At 44.2% G+C, this 16,943-nt stretch overlaps 2 protein-coding genes across 5 annotated transcripts; one reads left to right on the forward strand and one right to left on the reverse strand.

Moving 5' to 3' along the window:
• Nucleotides 1-672: 672 nt before the first annotated feature.
• NIF3L1 (NGG1 interacting factor 3 like 1) lies at nucleotides 673-10,236 on the reverse strand. Of its 3 annotated transcripts, none has more exons than XM_054069915.1 (7): nucleotides 10,103-10,236; nucleotides 7,836-8,279; nucleotides 6,936-7,101; nucleotides 6,348-6,474; nucleotides 5,133-5,271; nucleotides 2,954-3,037; nucleotides 673-1,729 (listed from the first exon to the last, which is right to left on the reverse strand). In XM_054069915.1, the coding sequence occupies exons 2-7, from the start codon at nucleotides 8,269-8,271 to the stop codon at nucleotides 1,545-1,547; spliced, it is 1,137 nt and encodes a 378-aa protein (XP_053925890.1). In that variant the 5' UTR covers nucleotides 8,272-8,279; nucleotides 10,103-10,236; the 3' UTR covers nucleotides 673-1,544. The 3 variants fall into 3 exon arrangements, with proteins under 3 accessions (XP_053925890.1, XP_053925891.1, XP_053925889.1); XM_054069916.1 differs by having other exon boundaries at nucleotides 7,836-8,400; nucleotides 10,103-10,132; XM_054069914.1 differs by lacking the exon at nucleotides 10,103-10,236 and adding an exon at nucleotides 8,734-8,842.
• Nucleotides 10,125-16,825, forward strand: PPIL3 (peptidylprolyl isomerase like 3). 2 transcript variants are annotated; one of them, XM_054069920.1, is made up of 7 exons: nucleotides 10,125-10,227; nucleotides 11,182-11,229; nucleotides 12,164-12,238; nucleotides 12,828-12,921; nucleotides 13,574-13,641; nucleotides 14,087-14,205; nucleotides 16,497-16,824. In XM_054069920.1, the coding sequence occupies exons 2-7, from the start codon at nucleotides 11,227-11,229 to the stop codon at nucleotides 16,621-16,623; spliced, it is 486 nt and encodes a 161-aa protein (XP_053925895.1). In that variant the 5' UTR covers nucleotides 10,125-10,227; nucleotides 11,182-11,226; the 3' UTR covers nucleotides 16,624-16,824. The 2 variants fall into 2 exon arrangements, with proteins under 2 accessions (XP_053925895.1, XP_053925896.1); XM_054069921.1 differs by having other exon boundaries at nucleotides 10,209-10,231; nucleotides 16,497-16,825.
• Nucleotides 16,826-16,943: the final 118 nt, after the last annotated feature.

Genomic DNA, 16,943 nt, shown 5'->3' on the forward strand with positions numbered 1-16,943 from the left:
TGCTGGAGAGTCTGATGAGGAAAACTGGTAGGTGCCAGCAGTATTCTCCAGCTTTCTCTCCCAGAACATTTTCCAACTACCATTCCCTTTCGGTGGCACCTGCATCTGCATTTTATAGGCTGCAATTCCATAGCTTTGCAAAATGCGTCAAATCCTGCCCATCGCTACTCAGGCTACTGTCAGAACCACTGAGCCTGGGATCAATCCAGGTTCTGTAAGTTAGGTGTAGAGTTCAAGAATGAGAATTCTGCCAGTCGAAGACAGGTGCCATTTGGGAAACTTTAAAAGTACTGTAACTAAGCAACAACCACATCCTATTTTGCAGTCCTTTGACTCTCTCCACAGTCCCTGTGAAACTCAAGATTTAATTTATATTCTGAGTGCATATGGAAGACAGCACCTAATCCATTTAGAATTGGTGATACCCGTGTTGACAGTGAATTTTCAGTGCAATTATATCTGCATTTCTAGATGTGACATTTCCTTTATTGAAGTGCTATAGCCATCCTCAGTTTGGAGTTAGCTGCTCACAGTCTTTCCTTTTCTCAGCTTACTGAGAAGTCTTCACGGTACTGGTCAGGATGGCCTTTACACAGCCTCAGTAGCTCCAGATAATGCTGGAGTCATCTCTTTCCACATGGATTTAAATGGAACAAAACATTCACAACTGCACGGTAAAGACAGTGCTTGATGAGCCAGTTTTATTAACTTAGACTTGAAGGGGTGGTGCAGGGATCTGTACAAACTTGCAACGGAAATATTGTTGTTTAAATATTGTTGTGGTGTGCACACAATCCAGAGATGCCAAGGTACACAACTAGGAAAACTCTTTTTCTTTTAAAAAAACAACAAAAAAAATAACTTAACAAATGAAACCCAAGCGTTATCAGTAGTGAAAACACTACTTAATCCTGTAATTAAAACTCATAATTACAGAAATTGTAAAAGGAAGTAATAAAGGCACATTACATTTATTTACAGCTTTGTTAAGGAATTAAGTTTTAACCTTCCAAAGCTTTTTTAAGGTAGATTGTGCCATTGAATACTGGTACTAAATACTTGATATGTTCCATATTTGCATACGTGTGGTGTCTTAACAAAACTATTAAAGCAAAGAGGCGACTGATACCCTTTCATTAACTGTTATCAGGAGATTTATTAGATGAAATATCAGTGACTTGTACTGACATGATTCAACATAATGACACAATTGCCCTGTAAGGTTAAAACTGGAAATAAGTCGGGTTTTTATATTTTACCCAAACCGACCCTTAAGTATCCTGGTTATCAAACATATCCAGTAAGAGTATGCAGTAAATTTAATCAGGTGCAGCCCAGTAATTAAGTAAACCAGCCTTCCGTAGCCCAAACCAAGCATTTATTTACCTGACAGGTGACAATATATATCCCAGACTTCAAGGGAACATAAAATACAATCATTCTGTACTGAAACAGTTCAGAGCATCTTCATTAAGCTTGCTGGTGGATAGGTCTGCAAGATGCCATGGAGATCTGGACTGGATTCTTTCACTCCTATTTTTTTCCTATGCCACCTGGAGGGGATCTCTATCTTTCTCGGACACAATTATGTTGATTTTGTTCTGTAGATGGATAGCTAGCATGTCACGCAGCTCTGACAAGAAGCCTCGCTCAGTGTTACTGTGCTCACACAGAATAACACTTATCCCATTGGCAACTGCATCCAGAACATCGTGGTGGGACATCTCACCTGTTGTTTTGAGATAAAAACGGCATGTAGATCGCTAACAGTACAGTTTAGGGAACCAGCTTTTTGCAATGTATGCAGAATCCTAGCTGGGAAGACCTAACGGGATAGAGCCCGTGAGGGGAATACAGCACCATCTGCTCAGGGTAAGAACCTGAAACACTCCTGTCTAAGTGTCCCTTGAAAGACTTTCAACCGATATCCCCCACATACACCTGAGAGGGAACCACAGAAATGGTTCTTGCCCTCTTTGACTAGATTCTGCCACTTTGGACAGAACAGTTTGGGAGTGGACTGTGGGTGTCATGTGGGGTGCTGTGATGGAGGACAGCAGTTGGGAAGCCCTGGAAGGAAGCTGGGTGAGGGTCAGCTCTGTAGGGCTTTATATAACAGGGGGAGATGGGGGACACCTTGCCAAAGAACTCACTCGAATTGAGCACTGCAGAATGCAAGGCAGCCTCTGCATTGTCGAGGAAGCTGTACAGAGCAGCTGTCACACTGCTGGAAAAGAGGATAATGGACTAAGTGTCCCTTTGGTCACATATGCTATGGGGTTCCTTTGGAAGATTCTGTGGACTACCTTATATTCCATTTTCCATTTGGGAATTCTGTAGAGAACTGAGGAAATCATAGAATAGTTTGGGTTGGAAGGGACCCTAAAGCCCATTCAGTTCCAACCCCCTGCCATGGGCAGGGACACCTCCCACCAGATCAGGCTGCCCAAGGCCCCATCCAACCCGGCCTTGAACATCTCCAGGGATGGGGCAGCCACAGCTTCCCTGGGCAACCTGGGCCAGTGTCTCACTACTCTCATGGTGAAGAAATTCTTCCTTATGTCTAGCCTAAATCTGCCCCTCTCCAGTTTATACCCTTTGCCCCTTGTCCTATCACTACAAGGCTTTGTGAAATACTTTGGATCTCACCAAAGGAAAAACAGACTTTGCACTAGACATCAACACTGATTTTCTGTTGAAATAATGCAGGCAGAGCAATGTTTAATTCAAATAGCCTTCGCTGTCCCACACAGCCATCTGATCCACAATATTGCTACTTTAACATTGCTCTTCTATCATTCCAATAACTAACTGATTATTTCTCGATTATAACAGGTAATTCTTTCTGGCCAAAACTTTCAACACCAAATCGACTCTTCTCTGTTTTGTACTTATGTTTTTTTTCTAGTGTCTATTTTTATAAAGACAACTAAACAGCAACATAACCTTTTACCTGTGAGATAGAGGTCAGCTTCCGTTCCCTTCAGGACGCTGCTCCCAGAACCAGCACACAGAGCGGCTTTCTTCACTGGTGATTCTGCAGGACACAAGGTGCACAGTTAAACTTTCCCTCTGTTCAGCCCTCATGTCAGCATTGCTTCTAACTGTCTCACAATAACTAGTATCTTGGTTTTAAGGTCAACAGAAATTCATTGGAGGAAGAGACATATCTGTCAGTTTGAAAGAGTCATGGGCCTAGAACATCTCTGATGATGCAGCAAGACTCTCTGTGTACCAAATAGACATGTACATTTTTTCTTCAAGGAGTAGGAAAGTTTGCAGGAAACTAGAGCACGGAGGCTGGCTGCTGGCTAGTTCTCTCCTAGTTAGTTAGGTTTCTGAATCCTTCAATAGGCTGCTACCCTTCCCAGGACTTTCATGTTCCATCATCATTAGTTTTCCAACTAATGATGCCACTAAGGCAGCATTTTGCCTCCAAGACATATCGCTTCCTAACTTTTAGGAAGTTCTCAGCAGGCCAATCTCAAAGCAAGCTGAGAGCTGCTCCATGCCAATCAAAATTTGCCTATTTGCTATGATTGCTGATTCCAAGCTATTACAAATGCTACTGGAACAATAAATTTATTCTCTCTATATATTACATTCACTAGGGAGAGGGGACATGTGACACAAGTTTTCAAATGCTGTTAAGGTTTTACAGCATGTTGCCGTGTGATTTCTGTTGACTCGAGTGGAGTCACACCACTATGATCTTGACACCATAAGGGGCTTCAAAACAGTCTGGGTTTTTCCGAGAGCAACTGACAGAGTAAGAGGCTTCTAAAACGACTGCTGCCTCAGAAGTTCAAAGTTATCAACAAATTTGCTCTCACAAATTCTAACAACTGTGGTCCTTGGAGATTAGGATAAGTAACTGGGATAAGAGGATGCTTGCTCCATGTTTCAGTAGTGACCCACTGTTTCAGCTAGGATAGTTCGCCTTCTTTGCCACCATTTCTCTTTCATTCAAAACACGGCTGGTTACATGTTCATAAGGATACCATAAAGCATCGTACTATTTTAAGGTGCTTTGACATCTACCATGCAGTCACAAAGGGGACTGTACAATGAAATAGTACACAGATACCTGAGTGGGGGGGAATCTTAGGCACTATGCAAAAGGTTGTCTTGTATTCAGTTTGTGCCGTTTCTTCTTCATGGTGACAACCAGCATAATATAGCACTTCCAATTAAAAATACAGATGACATTCTTTTTGCATGATTGTATCATGTAAATTCTAAAACAGTTTCTTTCTTTCATGTAAATTCTAAAACACTTTTTCTGCCGCTCTATTCTTCTCTTGTGAGACCTCATCTGGCATACTGTGTCCAGTTCTGGAATACTCAACAGAAGAAGGATATGGAACTTTTGGAACAGGACCAGAGAAGGCTCCAAAAATTATCAGAGGGCTGGAGCACCTCCCATATGAGGACAGGCTGAGAGAGTTGGGCATGTTCAGCCTGGAGAAGAGAAGGCTCCAAGGAGACCTTAGAGTGACCTTCCAGTACCTGAAACGGACTACAAGAAAGCTGGGGAGGGACTGTTTACAAAGGCTTGTAGTGATACAAGGGGCAACGGGAATAAACTGGAGAGGGGCAGATTTAGACTAGACATAAGGAAGAATTTCTTCACCATGAGAACGGTGAGGCCCTGTGGCTGCCGCATCCCTGGAGGTGTTCAAGGCCAGGCTGGATGGGGCCTTGGGCAGCCTGGTCTGGTGGGAGGTGTCCCTGCCCATGGCAGGGGGCTGGAACTGGATGGACTCTGAGGTCCCTTCCAACCCAACCATTCTGTGACACTATGATACAAAGAGCTAGAAAGGAGTAAATCAAAACAGCTTAAAGAAAGAGGGTGGAGGTACAAAATCATCTTAGGAAAGGGTGGAAGTTTACACTAAGCGATCACGAGTTTTCCAAAGATTACAGGTTTATAAATGACATAAACTAACAGCCAAACCCATGATCTTTAAGGTCCCTTCCAACCCAAACTATTCTATGATTCTTGTAATTAACAGTACTTCATACTACTTGCAAGTAAACCTATCCAAGGCAGCAGTTTTTCACACACTGATGCTCCTTGTCTTCCTGGAATACTCATTCTAACAGACAATATGACTTGCAGGCCTGTTTACCGAGTGTCTTGCCCATTCCCATGGCTAAGCGGATGTGGCGTAGTTTTAGATGGCTTTTGATACGCTCAATTACGTCTGACAAGGAGACTGGCTCACTCAGTGTGCACAGGCGTCCCATTCCAGTATGGGGAAGAAGAGGCTGAAAAGAAATTAATGTTACTATAAGAAAGCAGACTCCACAAGTTCACATCGCTTTCCATACTGCACCAAGGTTGGTGCACGATGTTGGAAGCTGTTGTAGGGCAAGGTGACTACGATGTCGTTGCCATCACGGAAACGTGGTGGGATGACTCGTATAACTGGAGTACAGCCATGGGGGGTATAAACTCTTCAGGCGGGACAGGAAGAGTAGGAGAGGAGGTGGGGTAGCCTCTATGTTAGAGAGTGCTTTGATACCCTACAGCTCAATTACAGTGCCTGTGGGTTAAAATCAGAGGAGCCCATAAGAAGGCAGACATTGTGATAGGAGTCTGTTACAGACCACCCAGCCAAGAAGAAGCAGCTGATGAGCTCTTCTATAAACAGCTGGGGATAGTCTTTAGATCGCTACCTCTTGTCCTTGTGGGAGACTTCAATCTTCCTGATATCTGCTGGAAGTACAATACAGCAGAAAGGAAGCAGTCTAGGAAGTTCCTGGAGTGCGTGGAAGACAACTTCCTCACACAACTGGTGAGTGAGCTGACAAGGGAGGGTACTCTCCTGGACCTGCTGTTTGTGAACAGAGAAGGCCTTGTGGGGGATGTGACGGTTGGAGGACGCCTGGGACTAAGCGATCATGAGATGATAGGGTTTTCAGTTCTAGGTGAGATGAAGAAGGGGATTAGCAAAACAGTCACATTAAACTTACAGAGGGCAGACTTTGGCCTGTTCAGAAGGCTGGTTAGCAAAGTCCCATGGGAGACAGTCCTTAAGGGCAAGGGAGCCCACGAGTGCTGGGCACTCTTCAAAAATGAAATCCTAGCAGCTCAGGAGCGAGCCATCCCCATGTTCCGGAAAAGGAGCCGGCGGGGGAAAAAAATATAAGAATTGGTACAGGCCACACAGCAATTTTCACTGTTTTGGAAAATGTGCGTGGCTTCAAATTCCCGATATTTCAGAGCACTGCCAGGTTGGCATAGGAGAGCTGTGATGCTACTGACTACTGGATTTCAGTGTTTAGGGCATGCAGCTCACACAAGTGATACATTCACTGGAAATAATAAGTGATTTTGTTACCTTTTGTAGTAACAGAATCTCAGTCTTGTGATAAAGAAGGCTGTTCTGGGACAATAACGCCACCACCTCCATCAGTGCTTTCTGAGAGCAGTTCAAACTGACTCGTGTTTGCTCCTCATCTTCAGCCCTGAGGAAAGATACACTTGGTACTTGTTAAGAAACCAGATAAAATTTTAGCATCATAATAATATAAACCAAAGCTATTCTATCGCAATGGCTATTCTACAGCAGCGAAAGGAAAAAAGAAGGCATCGTAATAGCCTAGCCTAGTCTACTCTATTCTCTTAGAGTCTACTCTATTCTCTCACAGATATGGGAATTTAACTCAATTGTCCTCATCAAATTTCCTGTCAATGCTCTTCTAATCTATGTGATACTACACTGAGTTGGTGTTACCACTTAGTATAACATAGACTGAACAGAAAGGGATGATTACTCCTTGAGTGCCTAGATCTGTTGCTGAAAATAATAGCTTCAATATACAGAGGAACAAAGTGATTACAGGAGTAAAATAAATTCCAGCAACTTATTGCTTCAGACAACAGAAGGAATACAACATTAGAGAACATTAGAGAGCTAAGCAGATACCTGGCAGGGAAAGTAGTGAGACAGGAGATCTCTTGGATGTCTTTGATTTTGGACAGCACCATGTCCAGATGCTCAGTGTCACCTGTGCAGAATTCTACTCGGTGAGTGCCCTCAGCTGGATAGCCTGGTGCAGTTGATGGCTGCAGTGGGACAGAAGTACAGGCACCTGAGGAAACAATAAAAGATTGCTGTTTTAAAAAGCTGGATAAGTATTCTAATACTGATTTCACACATATCCTGAAGAGATGTAACAAAAATATATAAATTTTGCACTTGAATCCATTTTCCCTGACCAGAACTGAGGACTTCTTGCCCCGTTGTCTCCATTAGGCACAGTCTATTTTAAATTCATGGCACTGATGGATATATATTGCCATTCTTGATGTTGCATGTTTTATTCGAACAATTGTACAGAACCAAAATAGTTTCTGGGTGGTAAATCAGTCTGGAAAAGACAGAACTGTTTTCATTTATGAGCCGCAATACTGGATAAAAATCTGAAGAAATTTCAGATACCTTAAGTCCTCCGCAAACAATGAGACCTTGCGCTTTATAAATTGAAGATGCCGATTCAAAGTCAACATTCTAAACTTTGCGACTAGGATGGACAACAAATGTGCTGCACCAGTTCTGACTGCATCCAATAGTACAGTCATGCATCTGAAAATGTCTTCTTGTGTTTGTATCTCACATTCCTCAACAAAAGAAATTCCCTAAAATACGTTTAGAGTTCTTACAAGTACTAGAAGAATACTGGGGAAAATAAAGCAAAAAGAAAGTTCTCAAATCATACCTGTAAAAGCTGGAAGAAAGGAAAACAAGGGAGGGTCCCCACATACAATAACACTTACTGATTAATAATTTTAACCTTTTTTTCATTTTTTTTTAACAGAATCTCACCAAGTCCCTTTGCTAGCCAGTTATTGACTCCATGAGGTATGGCATCGTACGCTGTATGCGGAGAGTAAATCCCAATCCTGTGCTCCAGGGCTCGGACCACCAGACGCTCCTTCCAGGTCTTCCACGTTACTCGCTTGAGTGGTGTGAATATAGGAGGGTGGTAAGAAAGAATGAAGTCTGCCTTCTTCTGCACTGCCTCTTCCATCACCTCCTCAGTGAGATCATTAGTGAGGAGGAGGGTGTTCACAGTGTGGGGAGGACTTGGTTCCACCAGCAACCCCACATTGTCCCAGCTCGCAGCCAGGGAGAGGGATGCAAAGTTGTTCAGTGCAGAGACAAGTTCCCGGAGATCCATGAGGGTGCGCAAGGGCAGGCGTCCCAAAGCAGGGATACAGCGGAGAGGCCGGAGAACCAACTGTGTGCCTGGCAGCACCATGCAGCGATCTGCAGGGTGGGTCAAAAAGCCAGGGATAAGCTCAGGTAATTCACTGGAATAGCAGAGCTGCAAGCATTCAGGCTGCAAACACCAAGGCTCCCACCGTGAAACCCCTCGAGTGACAAAGCCCTGCAAGAAATGTACAGAACTTGACCTTCATCCATCTACCCCTGCTAAAGGCAGCACAGAATCCAGTGGGAGAAGTGTTTGCCTCTTGGTGAGGGGAGCGAGCAGGGCCAGGACAGGCAGCCTTGGGGCCCACACTCCCCTTGTCAAAAAATAAGGAAAAGAAATTCCTTAACGCCACGGTGGTTTTAAGAAGCAAGGCGTTCTTATTTGGCATTGGACATACAGGGCGATTGATCTGCCTAGCACGTATGCCAACAATTATCAGTAGCGGTTATTTATACACTGAATTTATACGCATGCATTGTATTTCTTGTAAAAATCACGCATACTCACCAAATGGGTTCTCGGGCACTGGCAGAGGCTGCCCAAGGAGATGGTGGAGTCCCATCCCTGGAGGTGTTTAAAAGGCAGGTAGATGAGGTGCTTGGGGATATGATTTAGTAATGGACAGGTATGGTTGGAGTTAGAATCACCAGGCTGGAAAAGATCTCAGATCATCGAGTCCAACCATACCTATCTGCTACTAAACCATACCTTTAAGTACTTTGTCTACCCGACTTTTAAATACCTCTAGGGATGGTGATTCCACCACCTCCCTGGGCAGCCTCTGCCAGGGCCTGATGACACTTTTGGCGAAAAATTTTCTCCTAATGAACAATCTGAACTTCCCTGGTGCAGCTTGAGGCCATTCCCCCTTGTCCTATCACCTGTCACTTGGGAGAAGAGACCAACACCCACCTCTCTACAACCTCCTTTCACACAGTGATAAGGCCTCCCCTCAGCCTCCTCTTCTCCAGACTAAATAACCCCAGTTCCCTCAGCCTCTCCTCGGAAGTCTTGTACTCCAGCCCCTTCACCAGTTGATGATCCCAAGTCTTTTCCAACCTAATGATTCTATACTAATGACATTTGCTAATTACAAGTGTCCTGCTTTTTACTGAGTCGAGCTCTGCTGAGCAGCCCCCTGCCCTGCTTCCTTGGCACCTGAGATTCCCATATAGGTTGGAAACTGAAGTTATCTCAACTTCCCATCTGTTCTTGGCTCCCACAGCACTGGCCAGATGGAACCTTCATGCTTTTCCTCTGTTCTATTCCTCAACTATTGCAAAAGGAGAGGCCTATACTGCTCATGAACTCCCATGATCGGATTAGATATGGGTACGGACAGTGCGTTCTACAGAGTGGCTCACGTTGGTTTGCTTAGGGGTGCAAAACAGCCCTGACCCCCGCCCAGCCCCGCTCACCCCCCTTTCCCCCCAGCCCTGCTCTTATAGAATCATAGAATGGTTTGGGTTGGAATGGACCTCAGAGCCCATCCAGTTCCACCCCCCTGCCCTGGGCAGGGACACCTCCCACCAGACCAGGCTCCCCAAGGCCCCATCCATCCTGGCCTGGAACACCTCCAGGGATGGGGCAGCCACAGCTTCCCTGGGCAACCTGGGCCAGTGCCTCACCACCCTCAGCGTGAAGAAATTCCTCCTTATGTCCAGTCTAAATCTGCCCCTCTCCAGTTCATACCCATTGCCCCTCATCCTATCACCACAAGCCTTTGTGAACAGCCCCTCCCCAGCTTTCCTGTAGGCCCTTCAGGTCCTGGAAGGTCACTCTAAGGTCTCCTCGGAACCTTCTCTTCTCCAGGTTCTCCCAGCCTGTCCCCTTACGGAAGGTGTTCCACCCTCCCCACCTCCTCCCCCGCACTCACCCTTCCCGGCCCGCTCCCGTTCCCGCGGGGCACTGCGGCAGCCCCGCCCCTTCCTGCCTGCGCGCGGGGCAGCCGCCGTGGGGCGGAGCGGATGTGCTGCGTTGGGTCGGTGCGGGGCAGCCCCGGTAGGTCTGTGCGGGGTGTCCGCGGGGCTGGGGGAAGGGATGCGGCTGCCGCGCAGCTGCGGGTTTGCCGCGGGCGGTGGCAGCTCTCAGGGGGTGGCTGCGAACAGCACCCGTCCTTGGGGACCGGCACGAGGGGTTTGGCTGTTAGTTTATGTCATTTATAAACCTGTAATCTCTGGAAAACTCGTGATAGCTTAGGGTAAACTTCCACCCTTTCCTAAGATGATTTTGTACCTCCACCCTCTTTCTCTAAGCTGTTTTGTTTTACTCCTTTCTAGTTCTTTGTATCATAGAGTCACAGAATGGTTTGGGTTGGAAGGGACCTCAGAGCCCATCCAGTTCCAGCCCCCTGCCATGGGCAGGGACACCTCCCACCAGACCAGGCTGCCAAAGGCCCATCCAGCCTGGCCTTGAACACCTCCAGGTGATCCACAGCTTCTCTGGGCAACCTGTGCCGCAGAAATTTCTTCCTAATATCTAATCTAAATCTTCCCCTCTTTCAGCTTAAAACTGTCACCTCTCGTCCTGTCACTGTGCTCCCTGATAACAAAGTTCCTCCCCAGCTTTCCTGTAGCCCCTTCTTAGGCCACTATAAGGTCTTCCTGGAGCCTTCTCCAGGCTGAATAACCCCAACTCTCTCAGTCTGTCCTTGTATGGGAGGTGCTCCAGCCTCGCATCATCTTCTTGGCCTCCTCTGGGCTCACTCCAGGTTTGGAGTCTTTCCTCTGTTGAGGACTCCAGAACTGAACACAATGTTCCAGGTGAGGTCTCACCAGAGCAGAGTAGAGTAGAGGGGCATGAGTTGATGTTGCGTAGTGGCATCATGCAAATAAAACATATATCCCTGGAGTCACTTGAATGGCACTGTGAAACTGTGGTGTGGATCAAAAAGAATTGGGGATTGGTGGGAAAAAAACAACAATACCCAACAAATTTCGTGTGGGTTTTTTGCAGGAGGTTGCTGAACGCAAATCTACTTCACCTTTTTGATAAGCAGACATGGTGAGAACAATAGCTCTTTTTATATCTTTTCATTTTTTCTGAAATGATCATCTCTTGGAAAGCGAATAGCTGCTCTGCATCTCAAAGGATTGGATATTTTGCTTGATGATGTAAAGAATTTGTAACGAAAAGTTTAAGTTTCTGAAATTACAAGGTATTGTGAAAAGGAGAACAGGTTGGTTTGCATCAGTCAAAAATATAAGTAGATTTTCAGTCCCAAGATCCTAAATTTTAACCCTGCTTTGGCTAACATTTGCTAATCTAGTTTAGTTTCTTTTCCCACAGAAGCATTATTCAAGTTGCAAGCGTATAGCCCTGCTTGAGTGTATGTAACCTTCTACGCTTTCAGGCTGTGCATTGTGATATATTGGGCCTATAGAGTTGCTTAGATGCTCGGTAAATGCCATTTTAAATTTTCTGGAGCTTATTTATAAAAAAATTTCTTAAGAAAAGCTTGTAATTTTGTAGATTTCGTTGTCTGTGAAGGCAGATTATATACAGTGTCATTCAGAACTACCCTTATCACTCGAAAGGCTGCAGGCAAGTAGCAAGCGTCAGCTGTTTCTCTGATTGTAACTCACTGAGGTGTGTGCACCACACTGTTGTTGGAAATAGATATAATCTTGATTCTTCAGCTTTGCAAGTTGAAGTGACAGAGTAGGTCCAGTTCCAGTTTGCAAATGAATAATATATCTCTGGAACGTAACAGCATGAAACAGCTTCTGTATTACCTTAGTGAACTTGATTTATCCAGAAAATAAAAGTGCTTTCTGGTAATTTCACTGGAAGGTTTGTGACAGTAGCCTTGCCTATGACCAAACACTGAAATCATAGTTATATTTAGTGGGAACTTGTTTATGTTCTTGGTGGGACTAGGAATAAAGCAGTCTGTCAGTATTTCATTGCGATTTATTATTTTCTGCCTCTTGCACAGGCTGTCACGCTGCATACGGATGTGGGAGATATTAAAATTGAACTATTCTGTGAGCGTACACCAAAGACTTGCGAAGTAAGTCAAGTAACGGTATCAGGATTGCCTAGTGTTGAAACAAAGCAGTAGAAAGAGTGACTGCGAAGGATGAAGTGGCTTACAGGGAAGTATGGCACATGGCCTGTGATTCCGTATTTCCCTGGGTTCGCTCACACTAGTACAGCTTTGACTTTAGTTTAAAAGAGAATCACTCCCAGTTTGTCAGAGCCCTCAGGTTTTCCTTTCTGCACTAGACTTAAGTTTAAATTGATATAATTGACTTTTCATGCCTTAGCTTTGTTAAATTTACTGATTACAAAATTACATGTACGGAATACAAATGTTGAATGGAAGTGATACTTCTGAGCATATCTCAAGCTTCTTGTTCCTCAAGTCAGACAACCTTGTGCTGTAAGCTTATTTAAAATCCTTTGTATCTGTGACAGTGTCAGAGGAACATATGACTTTGAATGTGTTTGTGACTCTTCTCTGGCAATACTTTGTGGCATTCACATGAATATGATGCAAAGCAGAGGCAAAAGGGTTAGTCTTGGTCCTACCAATGCTGTAATTTTAGTAAGAGGATACTGCTTCTGAATTGTTTATCTGGTTTGTTTCATTTCCTCAGAATTTCCTGGCTCTCTGTGCTAGTAACTACTACAATGGCTGCATATTTCACCGGAACATAAAGGGCTTCATGGTTCAGACAGGGGATCCATTAGGTAAAATCTTCTGACAGGGTCTCTTGATAGAAAAATGTACTTAAAGTATAAATAAAATATAAATAAATTATAGGTATGAATATTAAAAGTGTAAATAAAGTAAAAAATGAATTAAGAATTATTGTATTGTTGATAGGGGAGGTTGTGATGAGGTTAGTTTTCTTTGGTGAGTTTATAGAATAGCAGCCGTTACCTAGTTCTAAGTAATGATGCAACAATAAAGCATTGTAAAACTTTAGTTTTTCCAGCTGTTACACTAAATCGTTCTGCTGACTTTCCAGCTGTCGAACAGGTAGCAGTTGTTGCTGTGGTTTCTCTGGTTTCTGCCTGAGGCTGCACTGCCTTTAAACCATTTAGGGAGAGTGTTTCAGGCAGTATCAACTGTTTGGGAGAAAATGATTCAACTGTGTATCTGTTTGTACTCATACTGAAATGAATTTGAAGCTATGTTAGTGTTTCGTTCTGCTCCTTAACAGATGTTCCTTATATAGAGTTGTGTCTTTGCTCAGTATCAAGGCATGAGAACCCGCTACCTGCCCCAAACAAATTACAATCTTTGTAGGGTCTTTGTTGTAAAATGTTATAACACTACATCATTTCTGGATTTTTCGGTCTGGAAATACAGTAATCTGTTGTGGTGCTTCTTTGTTAGGCACTGGGAAAGGAGGTAACAGCATTTGGGGCAAGAAGTTTGAAGATGAATTCAGCGAATACTTAAAGGTATTTCTGTGCTCTCAGTATGCAGTTCCGTTTTCATACCACTTGTCTTTACCGGTTGAAGAACGGTCAGTGTTGTGTTGTACTGTATTAAATACCTCTTTTATAGTTGTGAAGCAAGGTATAGTTTCACAGTACAGGAATAGAAAGCTTATTAAATTAGGAACTGGCATTTCTGTGCTTGGCAAGTTTGGTTTGAGGGGTTTTATCACTGAGAAGTAGAAGGGATTTGTAACAAAGCATTTTTCATGCACTGAAGGCAAAGAAGTAATTTTTCATTGTAAGAGCACTTTGAGGAGCTAATTATGGACTGTGATAGAATATATTAGCAACCAGTATTTGTTCTCAGTAATGGTATTGAGGCAGAGTACTAAGTCACAGAGCGCTTTGAAAGGGTTGAAGTCATGCTTTCACAGATGTCTAATCATGTTTTTTTCCCCTCTTTCAGCACAGTGTCCGTGGGGTAGTTTCAATGGCAAACAATGGTCTGAATACCAATGGATCACAGTTCTTCATCACTTATGGCAAGCAACCACACCTAGACATGAAGTATACTGTGTTTGGAAAGTAAGTGATCCAACTGCATGCCTCCTTGCTATAGTGTGTGAAGGATCTGAATATTTCAGGGCACATGTGAAGCACATTTAGAAGTTTCAAGTTCTGAAACTCTTTAAAATATTGGATGTGTATGTATAAATGTATGCTCTTGCACTGTCACCTGAATTAGTTGATCTAATTAGTTGCTTGTACTGCTGTATTTTCTCTGCTGAGAAAAGTTGCCCTTATTAAATGGAGTTGGATATTCAAAAGAAGCTATTCAAAGGTGAAAATACTATTTTCTACCACTTCTGTTGTTGATAGGCATCTAAGCGTAGGTGTTCCTTTCATTTCTGAGTTTGTTTAGAAGTGTGATTGAAAGGTTTTTTTAGGCCTCTTAGAAAAGAGTAGAGGCTCTGACAGATGAGCTTTGTCAGATTTTCTGTGGTAGTTTAAGATACTCCTGCCACAGCTGCAGAATCATAGAATCGTAGAATTACCAGGTTGAAAAGACCTCTGAGATCATCTAGTCCAACCATTCCTGTCTGCCACTAAACCATATCCTTATGTACCTCGTCTACCTGTCTTTTAAATACCTCCAGGGATGGTGACTCAACCACTTCCCTGAGCAGTCTCTGCCAGTGCCTGATGACCCTTTCAGTGACGAAGTGTTTTCCTAATCTGAACCTCCCCTAGCGCAGCTTGAGGTCATTCCCTCTTGTCCTATCACCTGTCACTTGGTAGAAGACACTAGTACCCACGTCTCTACAACCTCCTTTGAGGTAGTTGTAGCCAGTGATAAGGTCTCCCCTCAGCCTCCTTTTCTCCAGACTAAACAACCCCAGTTCCCTCAACCGGTCCTCACAGGACTTGTGCTCCAGCCCCTTCATCAGCTTTGTTGTCCTTCTCTGGACACGCTCCAGCCCCTCAATGTCTTTCTTGTAGTGAGGGGCCCAAAACCAAACACAGGATTCAAGGTGCGGCCTCACTAATGCTGAATGCAGGGTCACAATCCCTTCCCTGGTCCTGCTGGCCACACTGTTTCTGATATAAGCCAAGATGCCATTGCTCCTCTTGGCCACCTGGGCCACTGCTGGCTCAATCAGCAGAACAGCATCTGCAGGCCCTGATGACCCACAATTCAGCATCCTAGATTCAAAGAGACAATGCATGTGGCTTAATTGAACTGTGAACAGCACAGAATGTTCTCTGCCAAGTCCGTTACAGGGGAATAAGCTGCCAAGATTTACTAGAGCTAGTTATTTAGTTATATGGTTATTTATATATTTATGTAGTTTGTTATATATTTATTTAGTTATATAGTTATCATACCGGAAGGACGGGATGTCATCCAGAGGGACCTGGATAGATTGGAGAGGTGGGCCTCTGAGAACCTCATGAGGTTCAGCAAGGCCAAGTGTAAGGTCCTGCACCTGGGTCGGGGCAATCCCCTTCTTCAGGACACGATGGCGGATGATGTGATTGGGAGCAGCCCCGCGGAGAAGGACTTGGGGGTGCTGGTCAATGAGAAGCTCGACATGAGCTGCCAGTGTGCACTCGCAGCCCAGAAGGCCAACCGTATCCTGGGCTGCATCAAAAGAAGTGTGGCCAGCAGGTCGAGGATTCTGCCCCTCTATTCCTCTCTTGTGAGACCTCGTCTGGAATAGTGTGTCCAGTTCTGGTCTCGTCAATGTAAGAAGGATATGGAGCTGTTGAAACGGGTCCAGAGGAGGGCTACAAAGATACTCGAAGGGCTGGAACACCTTCCATATGAGGACAGGCTGAGAGAGTTGGGCCTGTTCAGCATGGAGAAGAGAAGGCTCAGAGGAGATCTTATAGTGACCTTCCAGTACCTGAAGGGGCTACAAGAAAGCTGGAGAGGGGCTATTCATAAAGGATTGTGGTGATAGGATGAGGGCGAATAGGTATAAACTGGAGAGGGGCAGATTTAGATTGGGCATAAGGAGGAATTTCTTCACGCTGAGGGTGGTGAGACACTGGCCCAGGTTGCCCAGGGAAGCTGTGGCTGCCCCATCCCTGGAGGTGTTCCAGACCAGGCTGAATGGGGTCTTGGGCAGCCTGGTCTGGTGAGAGGTGTCCCTGCCCATGGCAGGAGAGTTGTAACTAGATGAACTTTCCAACCCAAACTATTCCATGATGCTATGATTCTATATAATGTTTTGGCTGTCTTATTTGTATAATTTGCTTGCAAAGTCCTGGCTCTATGACACTTAAACTGCAAAGAGTTTTGAGATTTCTGAATTGTGAAACTTAAATGGTTATTGGAAGGAGATTCCTAGTACTTCTGCTTTTTCTTCTAGAGTTATTGATGGCTTGGAGACCCTGGATGAGCTGGAGAAGCTGCCTGTGAATGAGAAAACCTACCGACCTCTTAATGATGTTCACATTAAAGATATTACAATTCATGCCAACCCTTTTGCTCTGTAGCCACAGAGCGCCTGGACACGTTCTTTAGAGACTGGTCAGATTGGCTGCTGGATTATGGGGTTTAAAGTGCTGTTGAGAAGGGTTCCTTGAGCTGGATCACACCTTTGCTCATTTAGTGTGGGATTTTCAGGACCTGTAACGTAGCTTGGGAGTTGTTACAGAATAGTCTTGTGCTTTAGAAGCCAGTTTCTCCAGAGTATCCTCCAGGATTTTTAGTTTTAAACATTGCTTTTTTAAAAATAAAAAATAAAATTTTAAAATTTTTAAAATAAGAAAAGACTTTTTAAAATATTTTTTTTTGCAAATCTTTGTCTTCTGCC

Source organism: Cuculus canorus, chromosome 6, assembly GCF_017976375.1.
Source record: "Cuculus canorus isolate bCucCan1 chromosome 6, bCucCan1.pri, whole genome shotgun sequence".
Classification (NCBI taxonomy): domain Eukaryota; kingdom Metazoa; phylum Chordata; class Aves; order Cuculiformes; family Cuculidae; genus Cuculus; species Cuculus canorus.